At 50.6% G+C, this 16,559-nt stretch overlaps 5 protein-coding genes across 6 annotated transcripts; 3 read left to right on the forward strand and 2 right to left on the reverse strand.

Annotated features, from left to right (window-relative positions):
* Nucleotides 1-1,655: 1,655 nt before the first annotated feature.
* Nucleotides 1,656-4,245, forward strand: L3040_000380 (uncharacterized protein; the record flags this gene model as incomplete). 2 transcript variants are annotated; one of them, XM_066155130.1, is made up of 6 exons in its annotated part: nucleotides 1,656-2,114; nucleotides 2,167-2,357; nucleotides 2,406-2,616; nucleotides 2,707-3,735; nucleotides 3,792-4,028; nucleotides 4,078-4,245. In XM_066155130.1, the coding sequence occupies 6 exons, from the start codon at nucleotides 1,656-1,658 to the stop codon at nucleotides 4,243-4,245; spliced, it is 2,295 nt and encodes a 764-aa protein (XP_066013183.1). The 2 variants fall into 2 exon arrangements, with proteins under 2 accessions (XP_066013183.1, XP_066013184.1); XM_066155131.1 differs by having other exon boundaries at nucleotides 3,804-4,028.
* Nucleotides 4,246-6,409: 2,164 nt separating this feature from the next.
* On the forward strand, nucleotides 6,410-8,515 carry L3040_000381 (uncharacterized protein; the record flags this gene model as incomplete). Its single annotated transcript, XM_066155132.1, has 3 exons — nucleotides 6,410-6,623; nucleotides 6,890-7,311; nucleotides 7,460-8,515. The coding sequence occupies 3 exons, from the start codon at nucleotides 6,410-6,412 to the stop codon at nucleotides 8,513-8,515; spliced, it is 1,692 nt and encodes a 563-aa protein (XP_066013185.1).
* A 1,837-nt stretch (nucleotides 8,516-10,352) lies between these two features.
* Nucleotides 10,353-11,974, reverse strand: L3040_000382 (uncharacterized protein; the record flags this gene model as incomplete). The annotated part of the gene is made up of 4 exons (XM_007292498.1): nucleotides 10,353-11,026; nucleotides 11,132-11,228; nucleotides 11,293-11,528; nucleotides 11,584-11,974. The coding sequence occupies 4 exons, from the start codon at nucleotides 11,972-11,974 to the stop codon at nucleotides 10,353-10,355; spliced, it is 1,398 nt and encodes a 465-aa protein (XP_007292560.1).
* A 952-nt stretch (nucleotides 11,975-12,926) lies between these two features.
* Nucleotides 12,927-13,653, reverse strand: L3040_000383 (uncharacterized protein; the record flags this gene model as incomplete). The annotated part of the gene is made up of 4 exons (XM_007292497.1): nucleotides 12,927-13,238; nucleotides 13,294-13,516; nucleotides 13,565-13,573; nucleotides 13,622-13,653. 4 exons carry the CDS (start codon nucleotides 13,651-13,653, stop codon nucleotides 12,927-12,929), a joined length of 576 nt encoding a protein of 191 aa, XP_007292559.1.
* A 222-nt stretch (nucleotides 13,654-13,875) lies between these two features.
* L3040_000384 (uncharacterized protein) lies at nucleotides 13,876-15,140 on the forward strand (the record flags this gene model as incomplete). The annotated part of the gene is made up of 4 exons (XM_007292496.1): nucleotides 13,876-14,013; nucleotides 14,092-14,218; nucleotides 14,270-15,025; nucleotides 15,091-15,140. 4 exons carry the CDS (start codon nucleotides 13,876-13,878, stop codon nucleotides 15,138-15,140), a joined length of 1,071 nt encoding a protein of 356 aa, XP_007292558.1.
* Nucleotides 15,141-16,559: the final 1,419 nt, after the last annotated feature.

Raw genomic sequence — 16,559 nt, forward strand, 5'->3', positions numbered from 1 at the left:
AAAGAAAAAGGGGACCGGGAAGAAGGCGCGGTAGAAGACGAGTTCCCGATCCCGAACCATCCCGAGCTTGGAGAAGAATGAAATGTCGAGAGATCTTTGAGTGTGTGGCGGAGGCATCTTTTTCCTTTTAGCTTTTTGCTTTCTATTTCTGTTTTGTTGAGACAGAAAGTCCTGTACCTCGGGTCTCAAGAAAGTTAGTTAGTTGCCTGGGTCTCACACACTGTGAACGTACAGTACAGTACAGCACAGCACAGCACAGTACAGTACCGTACAGTACAGTACAGTACAGTACAGTATAACCTTTTCTTCGATAACCTTTTCCTCGGATGCAATACCACTCCTCCATCCGAACCCCTTTCGAAGTAGACAGAAGGTTCTTACGGACAGCAAAGCCTCAAAAAGACAACGTGACCGTCTCATCTCGGTCATGTGATAGATCTCGTCAGGAAGAGTAGGGAAAGGGAGGGATTGCGTTCGATATCACGGTCGCGGATCAGATAGGTACCCTCCCTCCAACGAATAATCAGACGCGATATATAAGCACATATGGATTCAAATGTCTTGATGGATAGATTGCAAACCCAAATAGCAGTATCACGCTGAACCAAGTTTTTCATCATATTCACGATAACACGCAGAGCTACCGGCACCTAAGATGTAAACAACCCGTCTACAGTCGCGTTGGGCCAGTTCAGGCCACAAGGCACGCACAGACATAGGACCGGTAGGTGGTATAGGTATCCATACTCTGTACACACACCACAGAAGTAACGCCGCTTTTGTCCACGCGGGAAATACTAGCGTCTACCTAACTTACCAGCTCACATTTTCGTCAGGGAATCAGGGAATCAGTGAATCAGTGAATCAGTTAATCAGAAAAGAATCGTAAAAATACCTGCCCATTGCCGTATGCAGATATCGCTTCTGACCACCCGCACCAAATATCCGAAAAGCCACAGACCTTCGAATTGTTTGTTCGTAGAGTGTTGCAGCAGCAGCTTTACCTATGAAGCGGATATATAGGCCAGAGAGCTACGGCCCAAAAGAGCTTAGCTCGTGCTGGACTGGACTGGACTGGACTGTCCATGCGTGTACATCTGAGCATTCTAGTTCTCCCCACCCCCCCCCCAAATCTCGCGCACCATATCACCTCACTACACAGCATCTCTCAAACCCTCGATCGCAGGACGACTGACTCTCTTCGTCCAGTCTATTCCCGTCCAGTCCATTCCTGTCCAGTACTACGCTGCATTGCATTGTATTGTATGGTCTTGGGCGACGCCAAATACTTCTCATCTTTCCGCTCTTGTACTTCGAGCAGCGTCGCTTTGCCTCAGCTCCGAACCTCGCTTGGCCTTCTCACGCGCCTAATAAGGTATTCTGGGATCTGATCGCAACCCCTTCCCCTTCGAAAAGAAGAGAAAGTCCGCCGACGACTTGATAATCAATCTGCGCGGCGCCAAACCCCCTCCGCGACTCACACACGACGTGGCGGGCACGCTCGAGAATCTCTATCCAGCGCGATCCCCACCGATTTGCAAAAGATCCGGCCACTTCGCTCCGCGTCAGACGTGCGCTGGCTGACGGAGGAGGTCTTCGAAATCCCAGGAATTGGGGAATAAGGAAGTTGAATACCGTGAATCGCACCTGCGGAGATGAACAACGTCAATATGGGGGGCATGAATGCCATGGGGGGTGGCCCCGTCGGCGGAGGCATGCCGATGATGAACAACGGTGCGGGAGGTGGAGTCCGGCGACCAGTACCCCCAACCAACACCGACCAGCGATCGCAGCTCAACACATACATCTACGAGTATTTTCTACGGAACGATATGTACGATTGTGCGAGGTCCCTGCTGAAGAGTGATCAGCCGATCAACGTCGAGAAGCTTAGCCCTGGCCGCCACGATGGGAGTGACGAGGGTGGTGACGGCGATAACAAAGATGATATCGACTCCAAGCAATCCCATGGTCTCCCAGCCCCCTCGATCCCAAAAGAATGCCCCGAAAGCTGCTTCTTGTACGAATGGTGGTGTCTGTTCTGGGATATGTTCAACGCCCAGCGTGGTAAGGGAGACGGAGTCAGTGTCATGCAATACGTCCAGCATACCCAAGTTAGTACTGCCATAGGAACGCCGTGGAACCGCAAATTGACCATCACTTCAGGGACAATCGCGTATGCGACAAGACCAGCAGCAGCAGATGTTGCGTGGACTGAATGGCGGGATGGCCCAGCGAGACATGACTCAAGCTCAATATCAGCAATTGATGATGAGAGGCGGTGCTACGAACGGTCTCAACATTAACCAGCAGAATGAACTGAGGCACAAGGCTATCCAGAACAATAACAGGAACGCGTAAGTTGGTCTTCGCGACTTGAGGATGCACAGACTAAGATTACCTAGGACCCCTCAGCAGATGATGCTGCAGGTACAGAAGCAGCAGCAGCAGATGCAGCGGGATCCTTCAGACCAAAATAACCAACAGCGACCACAGTCTCCCGGATCGGCTGAAAATGCCCCGTCGCCCTCGAAAAGGCCGCGTCTTGATGGCACACCCTTTAACCCACAGCAAATGCCAAACGGAAGAGGACAAGCTGGAGGAATGCCACAACAGGTGGGAAAACCCAGCCCCAGCAATGCTATTCAAGCGGCTCAAATGCAGCTTACAAATGGCATCGAACCAAGCAATCTGACAGGTCAGCAGTTCCAGAACAACATGCCAGGCGGTCCCAATGCGCAATCCCGAGCTAGCCTTGGGGCATATCAAGCAAACCTCGCCCAGCAGCAGGCGAGCCAGATGCCGGGACCCAAACCCATGCCAAATCCCGGTGGTCCCCAGAACCAGGGCTCGCCCATGATGAACCAAGGACAAGAAAACGTACAGATCGCAAACTACTACAACCCCGGAGATCAGAACCGGATGCAAGGTGGTCCAGGCGGTCAACCTGGTGCTGGCGGCGGCGGCGGCGGGGGCGGAGGCGGCGGCGGCGGCGGTGGTAACCATGCTTTACAGGATTACCAGATGCAGCTCATGCTCCTGGAACAACAAAACAAGAAGAGACTGATGATGGCGCGCCAAGAGCAAGACAACATGATGCCCCGAACTGAAGGGCAAGGAGGAGCACCAGGGGGAGCTGTTGGGCCCAATGGGCAGCCATTCCAACAGGGTGCTTCCCCCCAAGGTCCGCGCTCGGTCAACTCACCGAATCCAGGTGATCAAATGAAGCGCGGTACGCCTCACATGAATAGCGCTGGTATACCATCACCTCTACCTGAAGGCCAATCCCGAGGATCGCCCAGTGGATCTATGAACTTCAGCCTGCCAGGTGGTCAGATGGACCCAAGTATGAATCCACAATACTTCAAGATGAATGGTATGGATCCGAGCATGGTTGGAGGTATGCCCAACGGCATGCGTCCCCCAAGCTCTCACCCGCCAGGATATAACCAAATGACCCAACAGCAAATAGCTATGGCTAGACAGAATCAACAGGTTCAGAACTGGCAAGCCGGACCCAACGGTCAGATGATGCCCCAGCCAGCCCAAGGTGGAGCTCCACAACAGATGGGCACTCCACAGCAACGGGCCATGCCTCCACCATCCGCGCCAACAGCGGCGAACGGCCGGACCCAACCTCCCTCCCCGCAACAGAACCCGGCGCCACCTACACCATCTCAGGCCAACAAGCCAAATCCGAAGAAGAAGACAGAGGCAAAGGATACAAAAGCAAAGGTATATTCTATTGCGTTTAATGGATTTTTTTGTAGAAATGTTGACGTTGATGGCAGCGGCCTGCAAAGAAGGGATCTACCGCCAACCTCAATGCTGGTGCTACACCATCCGCCGAAGCCGATACCGCGGCCACGCCGACGCCAGCCACCCCGATTACCCCCGTTCACCCAAAGAGCTTCACTGGCCAGAACGGCGCCCCTGCTACGAACGGTCAGCCTCCCGCCCCCCCCGCGAACGCCAACGTCGTCCAACAGCCAGATCCTCTACAAGGTGGGCTCAACTTCGACACAAGTGTAAGTTCTCCACCGACAACAGCCCCGATGTCCGTACTGACCACAACAGTTCGACTTCCAAGGCAGCATGGACTTTGCACATCCTGGGAATGGCAACATGGATGTGCTTCAAGATTTCGACTTCGACTCCTTCCTGCACCAAGATGCTGAAGATCAAGGTTTCAACTTCGACGGGCCTGGATTCACTATGGATGGCAATGAGGTTGGTGCAGATTGATCCGTAACGGGATCTGATCTCAAATGGGCGTTCATCAAGTGTTCCTGGAGTTTTTTTGTTCCTAGCATACCTCACGGCGTTAAAGCGGAGCATCATCATACCACCTCAGCTGTGTATTTTCGAGGTGTTATTGCGAAAATAGTGTCAAGGTGTGGGCTTTGGGATATCCCCATGGTTAGAAAGTGGCGGCTCGCTGGCCGTCCACAAAATTTCCGTCTTCTACCGCTTGCCTTTACGTTCCGATTTTTTTTTCACATATACAGATGCGAATGCGGATAGGTGGAGACGTATGGAATGAGGGCATGCTTTTCGTCATTATGTTTATGTTTCTTGTTCTGCTTCTTGACTTGAAAATTTGGATTTCGGACGGTCAAGGCGGGCCGACGGCATTCCTACGTACCCAATACCTACTGTATCTTTGTTTGTGTAGTGGATACATCGGAGTCCGGGAGGGGTGGCAGGGGTTGGTGTGGTCTCTCGCTCGCTCTCTCTGTGTGTGTGTGTGCTCAAGGGAATGGAGCCTCTTTCTTCTGTCGATGTTTTTATGTTTATGCGCTGGGGATGGAAAGGGAACGCGGGAGCAGGGGGTGGGAGGGATCGCTTCGCAGATGAAGGATAGCTGTGTATTTATCGTTCAAGAGAGGGTGAAGAAGGAGGAAAGGTGGGAGGAGGCAGAGAGGTATTTTGAAGGAGGGAGGGGGTGGGGGGACTCTGCTGCTAATGTGGGTTTCTTCTACTACTAAGACTTGGATTTGCCAATGGATGCACGATATTTATGTTCATTCGGGGTTTTTTTTTTAATTTGTCGCTTGGTTGGTTCTCGCTTGCTCTATTGTAATCAACAGATGAGGTGCAAGTTGGGTGTGTATGTGTGTGTGTGTGTGTGTGTGTGTGTGTGCGCGCTTTCCGTTGCTATGCCGTCTGGGGGGCTGTTTTTTTTTTCTTTTCGTTTTCGGTTTAGGGCCCGAACTAATAACGAATGTCTAAACAAGGCGGAAGTTTCACCTTTCTTTTTGCCCTGTGTATTTATACATATATATACACACATATGTCCTCTCTCTCTCTTTGTATGAATCTTTTGCTAGATGTGTGTGTCTGTATGTGTGTGTTTGTAACTCGTGAGCACCGTTCTCTCTGTGCCCGTTAGTCCTCTTGGTGCCTCTTTTTCTCTTTATTTTTTATTGTTTATTTATTTTGTTGGTGCGAAAGGGGAGTGAGTAGCTTTTTCGATGTTCGTGAATTCTTGTTTCATTCCTAACACGGCTGTGCTCATGGGATGAGGGGGTTTTGGGCTGTGTTTTGTTTGTTTTGTTTGTTTGCGTTTTTGAGGGGGGTTTGGGGGTTTGGTGCTTGGAGTTTGTTGCTTGGAGAGGAGGGGGAGGAGGGGGATTGATTGATGGATTGCTAGTGGGGAGGAAAAGGTATTTTTTGTTGGGGATTTTCATTCGGATTGTTGTCTTCTTTGTCTTCTTCGTCATAAGCATCATAAGCAGGATTGGTGCCGGTCGGTCACTCTCGTTAGACCCCCTTTTTTTTCTTTTTTTTTTCTTTTCTTTTTTTCTTTTTTTTTTTTTTTTTTTTTTTTCAGCTAAGCTCGCGTGTTCTGATTCTTGGCTGTGGACGTCGCTTGTTGTGATTCAGTTGGTCTTGATAGTATGATTAGATATCAAGATTTACTTGTTTACGAAGTGCGTACGTAATCCCTCCATCGTATTTGCTTGCATATTTTTTACCTTCTTGGGTTTTCTTTCCTTTTTCTTTTTCTTTTCATCTCATCCCCACTCACTTCGATACAAACCCTCGACGTCAAATTCACGTGCGCGCCTCATACGCGCTATGCTCACTCATATACTTGCAGTGCTGGTAGTGTATGAAAGGGGTATATAGGTAGGTGTATATGTGTGCACACTGGTTTCTCGTGGCTTACTTTCACATTTACATTCACATTTACATTCACATTTACATTCACATTTACATTCACACTTGCATTCACGCACCAGCTTTAGAAAACAGAAGGACGCTTTTAATATCGATCTTACACCTACACTTACCGCACAGCATACACCATACAACTATTTACAGATTCGAGCCTCACACTCACCGCATACCACACCTATAGCAAAACGTCTTCACAACTTTGCAACTTGAGTGTCAGGCAGCAGTAATGGATCGCGACGCCTGTGAAGTTCCAGAGCTGCAGGATCTCGCAGCTCCCTGGCACGCAGACACCGTGCTGCAGCTGCGCACTGGCCGGATGAAAGCCATGCGCGGCCTGGCTATCAAGACGGGCATCGACAAGGAGGAGAAGGAGGGGAGGCTGTGGTGTGGGAAGATGGGGTTGGAGGGGGATGAGCATGATCTTACGTTTCATGGGGGCGGTATGTGGTTTTCTTCTTTCCTCTTTTTTTTTGTCTTTCTTTCCTTTTCTCTCTCTCTTCTCTCTTTCTCTTTCTCTCTCTCTTTTTCCTCTGTGTTTTCTCTCTGTCTTCTCTCTGATTGCTTTGACGCAAGGGGGAGAGGTCACTCGTGGTCGCATTTGAGAAAAAGAAAGGGAGAGCAGGGAATTGCATTTACTCATTTTCTTTTCAATTTCAAGACTCTGAGCCCGGTTCCAGTCAAATAGCTGACGGCGATATCTCAATAGTTGACAAAGCAGTACACCAGTACTACCCGAGCCACTATCCTCTCTGGCGGTCGGAATACCCGACCGCTGGCTCCCTGGACGCGTTCGTCCCTGGCGGCTTTGGCGAGAACATCGTGGCCGCCCACATGAACGAGCGGAACGTTTGTATCGGCGACATCATCCGGGTCGGGGAGGCGCTGCTGCAGGTCAGTCTTCCGCGGCAGCCGTGCTTCAAGCTGAACCACCGCTTCGGGATCAAGGGCTTTGCGAGCCAGACGTGGAAGAAGAGTCGCACGGGGTGGTACTACAGGGTCCTGGAGGAGGGGTGGATTGCTGTTGGCGACAGCATCAGGCTGGTGGAGAGGCAGTGGGAGCGGTGGACGGTGGAGAGGGTGCAGGAGTATCTGCATCGGAATACGGGGGATCTTGAGAAGCTGGAGGAGGTACGTTTTCCCCCTCGCTCACTCCCCCCTTCCCCCATTTCGTTGAAGTTCTTTGGATATTTTGGTTTGGGAGGATCCGGATCTCAAGTGTCACACCCTCCTCAGCTAACCTAGGAATACCCAACAGACGGGCTGATGAAAAGCATAGCTAGAGAAAATACCAGAATTCGGCAGCGAGTGCAAGAAGGCCATCCGACGCTTGATCGCTGCACTGAAAGCAGCCGAGGCCTCCAAAACTGCCCCGAAAGAAACATTCGAGCATTTCACGCTCGTGTCCAAGAAAGCCGAAACCCCCCGCATCTCATCCTTCACGTTCGCTAAGTCTGGAACAGAGCCAGAAGGAGAGGCTAGTGCCATCAGTCCTGGATCTTTCGTGCGTCTACGACTCCCTAATGGACTGCTGCGCTCATATTCAGTTGTCAGCGGGACGAGTAGTAGGTTTACGTTGGGCGTAGCCCTCGACGACCAGAGTCGCGGTGGCTCAAGATTCATGCACGAGACGCTGAAGGAAGGCGAGAAAGTGCTAGTTGGCAAGGTTTCAAAGAGCGTGCCGAGGCCTGATGGAGCCTCGAACCACGTTTTCATCGGGGGCGGGATTGGGATCACGGCCTTCTTGGGACTGATCGACATGTATCGGCGGATCAACTATAGCTACACCCTTCACTACGCCGTCCGCTGCGAAGAGGACATACCCTTCAAGGTGGAGATGGGACGCATGGGAGGGAACGTGGTGGTGTATGATGGATCAAAGGGGGCGAGGATGGATATCAAGGGGATTCTGAAGGCGAGGACGTGGAATTCGATGGTGTATGTTTGTGGGCCGCGGCGGATGATTGAGGATGCTCAGAGGTGCGCGCGAGAGCTGGGGATGGGGGAGAGGGAGGGGGAGGCGGAGGACGCCGAAATCCATTACGAGGCTTTCCAAGCTGACTATACTGGTGATCCGTTTTCGGTCGAGGTTGGTGGGCAGGAGAGCAGGGTGTTGGATGTGCCGGGTGAGAAAACCCTGCTGCAAGTCTTGAGGGAGGAGGGGTTGGAGATTGACAGCAGCTGTGAGGTGGGGAGGTGCGGTGCTTGTAAGGTCCTGGTCAGGGACGGGGTGGTGCAGCACAGGGGGAGTGCGTTGAGCGTGGAGGAGAAGCGGGAGGGCGCCATGCTCAGCTGTTGTAGTAGAGGAGTGGGGGTGCTCCGGATTGAGTGGTAAAGGGAGAAAGCTAGTGGCATGTAAGACGATGTGTTTGTTTGGCCTCTCGCTAGACAAGCAGTGATCAATAACGAAACCTTCGCTTAAGCCGGCCGATTTTCAAGAGCCGTTTTGAGAGCTGTCTTACGTTTGACTTTGAAACGCTACTCGTGATCAATACAGCTACTACATACGTAGTATAACCGTAAGCAAGCAAGCATGAGCGTACCTTTTTTGGTCACTTCATGAGCGTAAGTTATGAAGATGACGCGTACAGCCTTTAAGGCCCTGGCCCCAAAGCTAGCCCTCCCTAGAAGACATGCTCTGTTTGACATGTACCGTGACTCTGTATGTGATCCATTCTCGTGGCTCTTGCTTGTATCATGACGAACCTCTGGTATTACGGTATCTTAGTATACCTATTCATGCTATACCGACGTTGCTAGTACCGCAGACCAAGGTCGCTTTTCTACGTTGTAGCGTCTTGTTCATCCCAAAACTGCGAACTTCTTGTCTTAGTTGGGTTCGGAGGCTATTGGGCGACGGTCTACGTGCGTGCCGGCCGATAGACTACCGACATATTTCATGCCCGTAAGAGCCTTGACCGCTGAGTACGGTTCAAGGGTCTTGAAAGGCTAAAAGTCGGCGCACTGACTACTTTTTAGCAATGGTTCTACTGTATTAGACGCCTTTGGGCGAGACCTAAGTTTTCATAATAAGTGCATGAGCAGGTTTTATCGTTCGGCTCACGCGCCACTTTAACGTCTGTTTGATGCCGCTTGCGCTTATTTTATACATGACTTCATGGGCGATGTTTGTGGATATCTACAAGATATCTACCGGAGTGAGATTCAGATGTTGATCAAACGCAGATTAAGAGAAGAAGAAAACGAGCCTATTCTCACCGCTGAAACTTCGACAGAACAGAGTCTGTTTTCATCATCGATTACTGAGGTCCAACGACATTCTGATGATCTCTCTCTCTCCCTCCCCAATATATATATATAGATATATATATACACACATTGAAATAGGGAGCTCCAGGCCCAATTCGATTCGTGCAAAACTTTGCCTTTGAATTATGTATTTCGACCGATCAGGGATAGGAGGAGGGAAGGGGTATGATTATCTTCATTTGTTTACCCCCCCCCCTTTGTTTTTAACGAGGTGATATTAAGCGAGCGCGCTTGCACTCCTTTTCGTCTAGTAACCCATCAGCAGTAAATTCTACCATGACAACTCACCAGGAAATCGCACGGCCCGCTTTCATAATCTGCTATTGCCAGACAAGAGAGAAAAATTACACCTTAATCCGCGTTTCATTTGCGATCAATATTTTATAACGCAGTCAGTCACTAAGTAGAAGTATCACCCGTTAATGCACGCCAGACTCCACCCCGGAGTTCCATCAAAAAAAAGTTAGGTAATAACCCGGCGAAACAAAGTATATACACTGTATAAATGAGGTAGAGCTAGGCTACAATTGCGGATTTTTCCGATTTAGATTCGTAAGATTCAACTATTCCAAGAGGAAATAAGTGGCTAATAAGGAAGAACTCACAAGTCATTTAGCTAGCTACTAGTGGTGTTGGATAATCGTATTTGTAATCGCAAACCCCGATTTAAGGACTCAAATCATCATCAAACTGTGGTCCACCGAATCGCAAGCATCAACTTATGTTTACAGCATACAGGTTCCTGTTATCTCGAGATAATACAACGGACGAGACTTCGTGAGAGAACCATGAAAAGTGAACCAAGACTCCGGGAAAATGTCTTTGCCACAAGAAAAGAGTGTGGCCGACGCATAACGCGTTAAAGTTGGCCATGAGCGTAAGCAATCGTTTCCATTCCCTCGTCACCTCGCCACGTGCTGCGTGCGGGAGCTGCTTAGCCACTGAGCTTCTATATCATCTTTAAGGCCCGAGCTCAACTTTGCCGTTTCGGCACCTAGATGCGGATCCAGATCAGCCACCGCGTCCGCCTCCCTCATCTCGGCCGCCACGCTGCCGTCCGTGCTGATGGTGTCAAAGCCCCCCTGTTGCTCAATAGCCGCGATCTCTTCAACCGCGAGAGCGCGTTCCTCGACCGCCTGCGCAATCTCGTGATCGGGGTTCTGCGTCGGATCGTTCCCGGCGTCTCCGTCCTGACCGGGATTTACCATCTCGTACTCGAGTATCTTGTTGAGCTTGTAGAAGCCAACGGCGAGGAGTGTGCCGATGAGCGGGCCGACCCAGTAGATCCAGTGCTCGGCATCAAAGTCGTGCGTAACAGCACATGGGGCGAAGCTCCTGGCAGGGTTCAGAGAGCCGCCGGTGTAGTACACAGCTACTAGTTCGGAGATGAACAAGGCGAGGCCAATGCCGACGGGAGCTACATGTGTCGCGCGGTGCTTTTCGCCGGCCAACATGACAATGGTGAAGACAAGCTCGGCGGTGCAGAGGGCTTCGATGAAGATGCCTTGAGCTACGGACGTCCCTACTGCGAGGGTGGTGCGGACGTTGAAGACTGTGGGGAAGAGGACGGAGACAACTATGCGTTATCGGATAGTGAGTAATTTTCCGATTGAGAAAGTTCCAGGAGCAGCGCAAGACATTGTGGAATAGGAAAGATTGGGCTCCTCAACTAACGACGTACTGTAGGCGGATAAAGTGGCACCTGTTAGTTGCGCTATGAAGAGGAGGATTGCGCGGAGGGGGGAGAGGGCTTCGAGGAGGGCGAGGGCAAGAGTGACCTTGAGAAGAGGGACGATGTTAGAGTTCGAAAGTCGGTATGAAGGAAGGGAACTGGACGCTTACTGCAGGGTTGAAAAGACCGCCACTGATACGGAAGAAGATCCATGCATTGACCATAAGACTGAAGCCAAAACTGAGAGCAATGTATAACAGAGTAGCGGGGTTGAAACCAGTTGCGGAACCGGTGGTACTTTGATTGGAAGAATCTCCAGCTCCGATATTGGCGACTTGTGTACCAGCGAATGCAAAGAACAGGAACATGAACGTCCCGACGAACTCGCCCATGAACGCTACGGTGTCTGGGGGTGTTTTTGTTAGCAGCTGGTACAGCTGGTGGGAGACAAAGAGACCTACGGTTCTTGGAATCACTCTGCATCCATTTGGCCCATTTACTAGTCACTTTGATCGGCACGATGTCTGATTTATGCTTCTCGTGCAACTTTTGCCTGACCACCCTCCTGCGATAGTGCGGGTCTTGACTTCTATATGTGGTCCTATCACCTTCCGAGTCACGGGAGCTTTCGTATCCCCCAATTGGAGCATTATAGTTGTGATTTCTTCTCGATATGCCAAGGCTGCCGTTGTCTCGTAGAGGTGAAGCCCTTCGCTGCCTCTGTCGAACACCTTCGGGATTCTGGTTCCTGATCTGCGGTCCGGCAACGCCGTTTTGGGGAGCCGAGGCGGCTTTCTCTAAGTTGGGGAGGGTTATTGTTCCCGAGGAATTGCAATTAGTATTGGCAGACATATTGCCTATGATTCGACTGCCTGTGGCGATCAATTGAAGTAAAGAAGATCAGAGTACACCAACGATAGATGAAGACCATACAAGAACAGAGTATTGAAATTATTACATTCTAGAAGCATTAAATAGTAGGAAAAGAAAATAGCAAAGAAGAGGAAAGATCGTTCATGAAAAAAGCATCTGAGCTTGCCGCTTCGAATCACCCTCGGCTGATGATGGCATGGCTTGCTTAGGCGCGGATCTTGCCTGATGAGCGCACCGGGCTTGCACTACCACGAGCACCACTTCTCTGCGCCTTCGAATTGACGGACCGGGATATGAGGGATTCCATTCCAGATCACGAGGCGTAGCCTCAACTTTAGCATGTTAAGAGAAGCTAGACAACCAAAGGACTTCAGGAGTTGCAGATTTCAAGAAACACGTTATGCTCCCGTCAACGATCTGCGAAAACACACCGTTCGGACGAAGTAATCGGGCACTTGCAACTCGGGCACTACTCGATAAAATGATGTGGCAAGTCTTTCGAGTGTCTCGGAGGCTGCTTTGACAGCATACTCACTCGAGTAATGGACTGATGGCATTGACTTTGTTGTCATGCGCTATGCCGGGCGGCGGAGTGTGTCTATTCTCTTAGTTCTCCATCTCTCAGAGCGAAAGTTGAACAAAATCTGCCAGAAATTCCCTAACTTCCGTGGGTTTGTGTGGGCATTTGATCCAGCTCCAGCCGAATACTGTCTCCGTGAGCCTTGTCATTGCGTATTAGCCAAAGGACACTTGCTTTGATGCGCTTGAGAAGAGGAAATAAAGATGGAATATGTTTCTCTCACTGGTAACACATTGGACGCAACAAATAACCCACCGCAAAGCAAAGCCTTCTTGATTTCGGCCTCCAAAGCGCCAGTATGCCCCCGAATCCCCTAAACGCCTGACTCCGTCCCATATGCACACCCCCTCCCTATTCATCATCCACAGGCATCTCGTCGTCAATGTATCGTATCAACGATATCCTCATCTCCGTCGAATCGTTGCCCCTCAACACGTCACTGATGAAGTGCGCTTCGACCTGCATCTGCACCATCTCCAGCGCTCCCCTCAATATCCCGCAGAAGATATTGCAATACCACAACTCGCCTTGAGCCCGTCCGTCATCTGGTAATTCCACGAAGTCTGCTAGGGGGTTCTCCTCGAATAAGAGAGAGAACTGTTTGTTGTCGCTCGTCCAGTTCGTGACCGTTGGTGTAATGTTCAGGAAAATCTTGAATCCAACCTGGTCCAGTCTATCAGCTCAGCTCCCTCAGGATAAAATCTGACCTAGGAAGTACCTTTGAAATCATCTCCGCCGTTTCCTTGAAATTCGAGCACCGCCTCATGGTATTCGACTTCGCGAGATAGTCCTCGATCAATCGCAGCCCGATATTGTAACCCATCTTGTCGAGCTGCTTATTGACCTCCACGTAGTCACTCTCGTAGTCTTTGCATAGTTGCGCGACGATGGTCCCGTATGTGAGGGTAACGAGCTCAGCGTTGACTTTGTCTACTCGACTCCTAGGTTCGGGTCAGACTGAGGGCTGCGAAAAGCTCAACTGTACTCACTTCCATACTCTACAATTATTGTCAGTATTGCTACTTTGTTTTGTTAGGAAAACCTACTCTTCTCCTATCCGTGCAGCTTTGGAAGACATGATGTATTGTTTATTGCCAATCGTTTGTTTCACAAAATTCGAAGGGCCTTAAGGAAACACACGAGGCAGGTTTGCTGTTCGGAGAGGCTGCACGCTAACGTAGTGAAGGCTACCTAAAAATTCCAGAGCTTCAATAACGCAACCCGAGACAGAACAACCCCGCAATTCTCGCCGACGTACGAAGATTCCAATCCTGACGAAGAGCGTCAGGACTACGATATCATGGCTTCAGAAAATAGCACCGCGTCGGGCGATTTCGGCAACTCGCAGATGGTGGTAAAAAGTGCGAATGTAGGGGGTAACAGCAAGGCTGTAGCGGTGGTCAATGGAACCGCTGCGAATGGCGCGCTCATCCAAACGGTATGCTGTACTCGTTCTATCTTGGACTCTTATGCTGAAATGGGTTCTAAAGGATGGCGACTGACTGGCTTGGTGTAGGTGCCGCGAACGACGGGTCTACAGGCTCCTGTTATGGAGTTGAGTGGGCATTCCGGAGAGGTCTTCTGTGCAAAGTTCGATCCGAATGGAAACTATATTGCCTCTGGATCGATGGATCGTACAATCAGTGGGCTTTGGACGTTCCCAGTTTCCTGAATTGCTGGCTAATATATGGTAGTGCTTTGGAGAACATTTGGCAATTGCGAAAACTACGGCACTTTGACAGGTCACAAGGGCGCGATTTTGGATCTGCATTGGTCGCGGGATTCAAGAGTGCTGTTCTCAGCTTCGGCAGACATGCACTTGGCCAGTTGGGATCTGGAGACTGGAATGAGGATACGGAGGCATGTTGGGCACGAGGAGATCATCAACACCATGGACATCAGCAAGAGAGGAGAGGAACTGCTCATTAGTGGATCGGATGACGGATACATTGGAATCTGGGACCCTCGGACAAAGTCAGCGGTCGATTTTATCGAGACGGAGTTCCCTATCACAGCCGTGGCACTGTCGGAAGCTGGAAACGAGCTCTACTCAGGAGGCATCGACAATGATATCAAGGTCTGGGATATGAGAAAAAAAGCTGTCGTCTACTCTATGCTTGGCCATACCGATACCATCTCTTCTCTTAGAATCTCACCGGACTCTCAGTTGCTACTATCGAACTCGATGGATTCAACAGTGCGGACCTGGGACATCCGACCATTTGCGCCTACAGAACGACACATTCGAACCTTTGATGGGGCACCTTCTGGTATGGAAAAGAATCTCATTTCGGCCAGCTGGAACCACGACGGAAAGAGAATCGCGGCGGGTGCTGGTGATGGGACTGTTGTTGTGTGGAATAGCGAGAATGGGAAGCTTCTGTACAAGCTGCCTGGTCACAAGGGAACGGTCAACTGCGCTGAACTCTCTCCTTCGTCTGATCCTATCAGTAAGTTTTCCTCTTGAAAAACAAATTTATGAGTGGACAAGTGTGGACACGTCTAACATCGCCAGTCCTCTCTGGCTCCTCTGATCGAAACCTGCTCTTGGGGGAGTTGAAGTGAGACTAGACTGTCCATGGCGAGAATTACCAGAACATTTACTCTAGGCGCGGGTGTTCGAAGCGACCGTTAAGTGGTATAAAAATCTCGAGGAAATTTTAGGATAGGAAGGTGTTACAGTCTAGGGATTCTGGGGCGGAGGCGTTTTACACTGGCTCTCGTGATGAGTGAACCATTGGCAAGGACGGGCGAAAGGGAAACGGCAGCGTTTACACGAGTGCCCGTCGGGCCCGAATTATTCGCCGCGCAGCAAAAATGTTGGCGGTACATTAGACGGTTGATGGTCAGGAGAGAGTTGCTCGAGCTATTCGCCTGTGGCTGCAACATGCTGTTCGACTCAGACCAGGGACAGAAAATACAGGCACGGGCAACTTGCATTAAGGCACGGGAATACCTACCACCGGATGTGAAATGAAACAATCAAACAAGCAATCGCCAAAGGTTGGTCGAGCAACCTAAGCTCATATACAGAGAGTTGTCGTGGTTATATTTACACACAGACAAGTGATGTGAAGGTCCCTTGGCTGGAGTTCAGTTACCGGCGACGAGCCTTTCTTCGGAATTTGTGGTGTACGCCGAGGCTTCTCCGAGCGCCCAGAGGCCGGCACAAGAAAGGGAGCGGATGTTAGAGTTTTGAATGATTGGATATCCGCTGGTCAGCTGCATGGATTTCGAAACATCACCTCAGACCTCAGACCTCAGTCCTCAGACCTCAGCCCTCCCGCCCTCCGCCCTCAGATCTCAGACCTCGGACCTTTCCCTAGGCTCCGGCCCCCTGGGCTCCCTTGCCTACATCAAACTTTATGCCCTCCTCTTTTCATTTGTTGTCGCAGCCTACCTTTCATCAACATTTTCGAGGGCAGCAGAAGGCCAGTGCCGGGTGTTCGAATTACCCCAACTTCCTTCTTAACCAGCTATCCCTTCCTTTTGTGTCTCCTTCCCACCCTTTAACTTCCACCATTTGCAGCGAGCAAGTCTTACTTGTCCAGTCATTCTTTTCGAAAGCGCTCTCCAGTTCTGGTTCAGAGGCCAGCTCGAACCGTCGTCCGTGTTCGAGCCCGTTTCGTCTTTCGAAACTACTCCTCGCTTTCCTCTTTTTCTCGGATGAGCTTCTTGGATCTTTCCTTACATGTGTGGTCTGGATTGGCGCAGTTTAATATTTGTGCCCACAGATATCATCAGTCGCTTCCCTTTGGTGTAGACCTCTTGGCCGACACTCCTTGCTAGAATCGAGGCTATCAGCAGCTCGAAGCTCCGAGGTTCCTTTGAGAAGGGACCATATTTCCTTTGAGAAGGGACCCTACTCCCATCGACTCGCATCTTATACGACCCTAATGAAGCAGAACGTACAGAAGTGCCGGTCGTGTTGATCGGGCCCGTCTCAGGAGGAGGGCATTGTGCTGGACGCGACGCAGGCCGCCT

The sequence above is a fragment of the Drepanopeziza brunnea genome (genome assembly GCF_022702325.1).
Source record: "Drepanopeziza brunnea f. sp. 'multigermtubi' strain 214-2 chromosome Unknown ctg1, whole genome shotgun sequence".
NCBI classification, from domain to species: Eukaryota; Fungi; Ascomycota; class Leotiomycetes; order Helotiales; family Drepanopezizaceae; genus Drepanopeziza; species Drepanopeziza brunnea.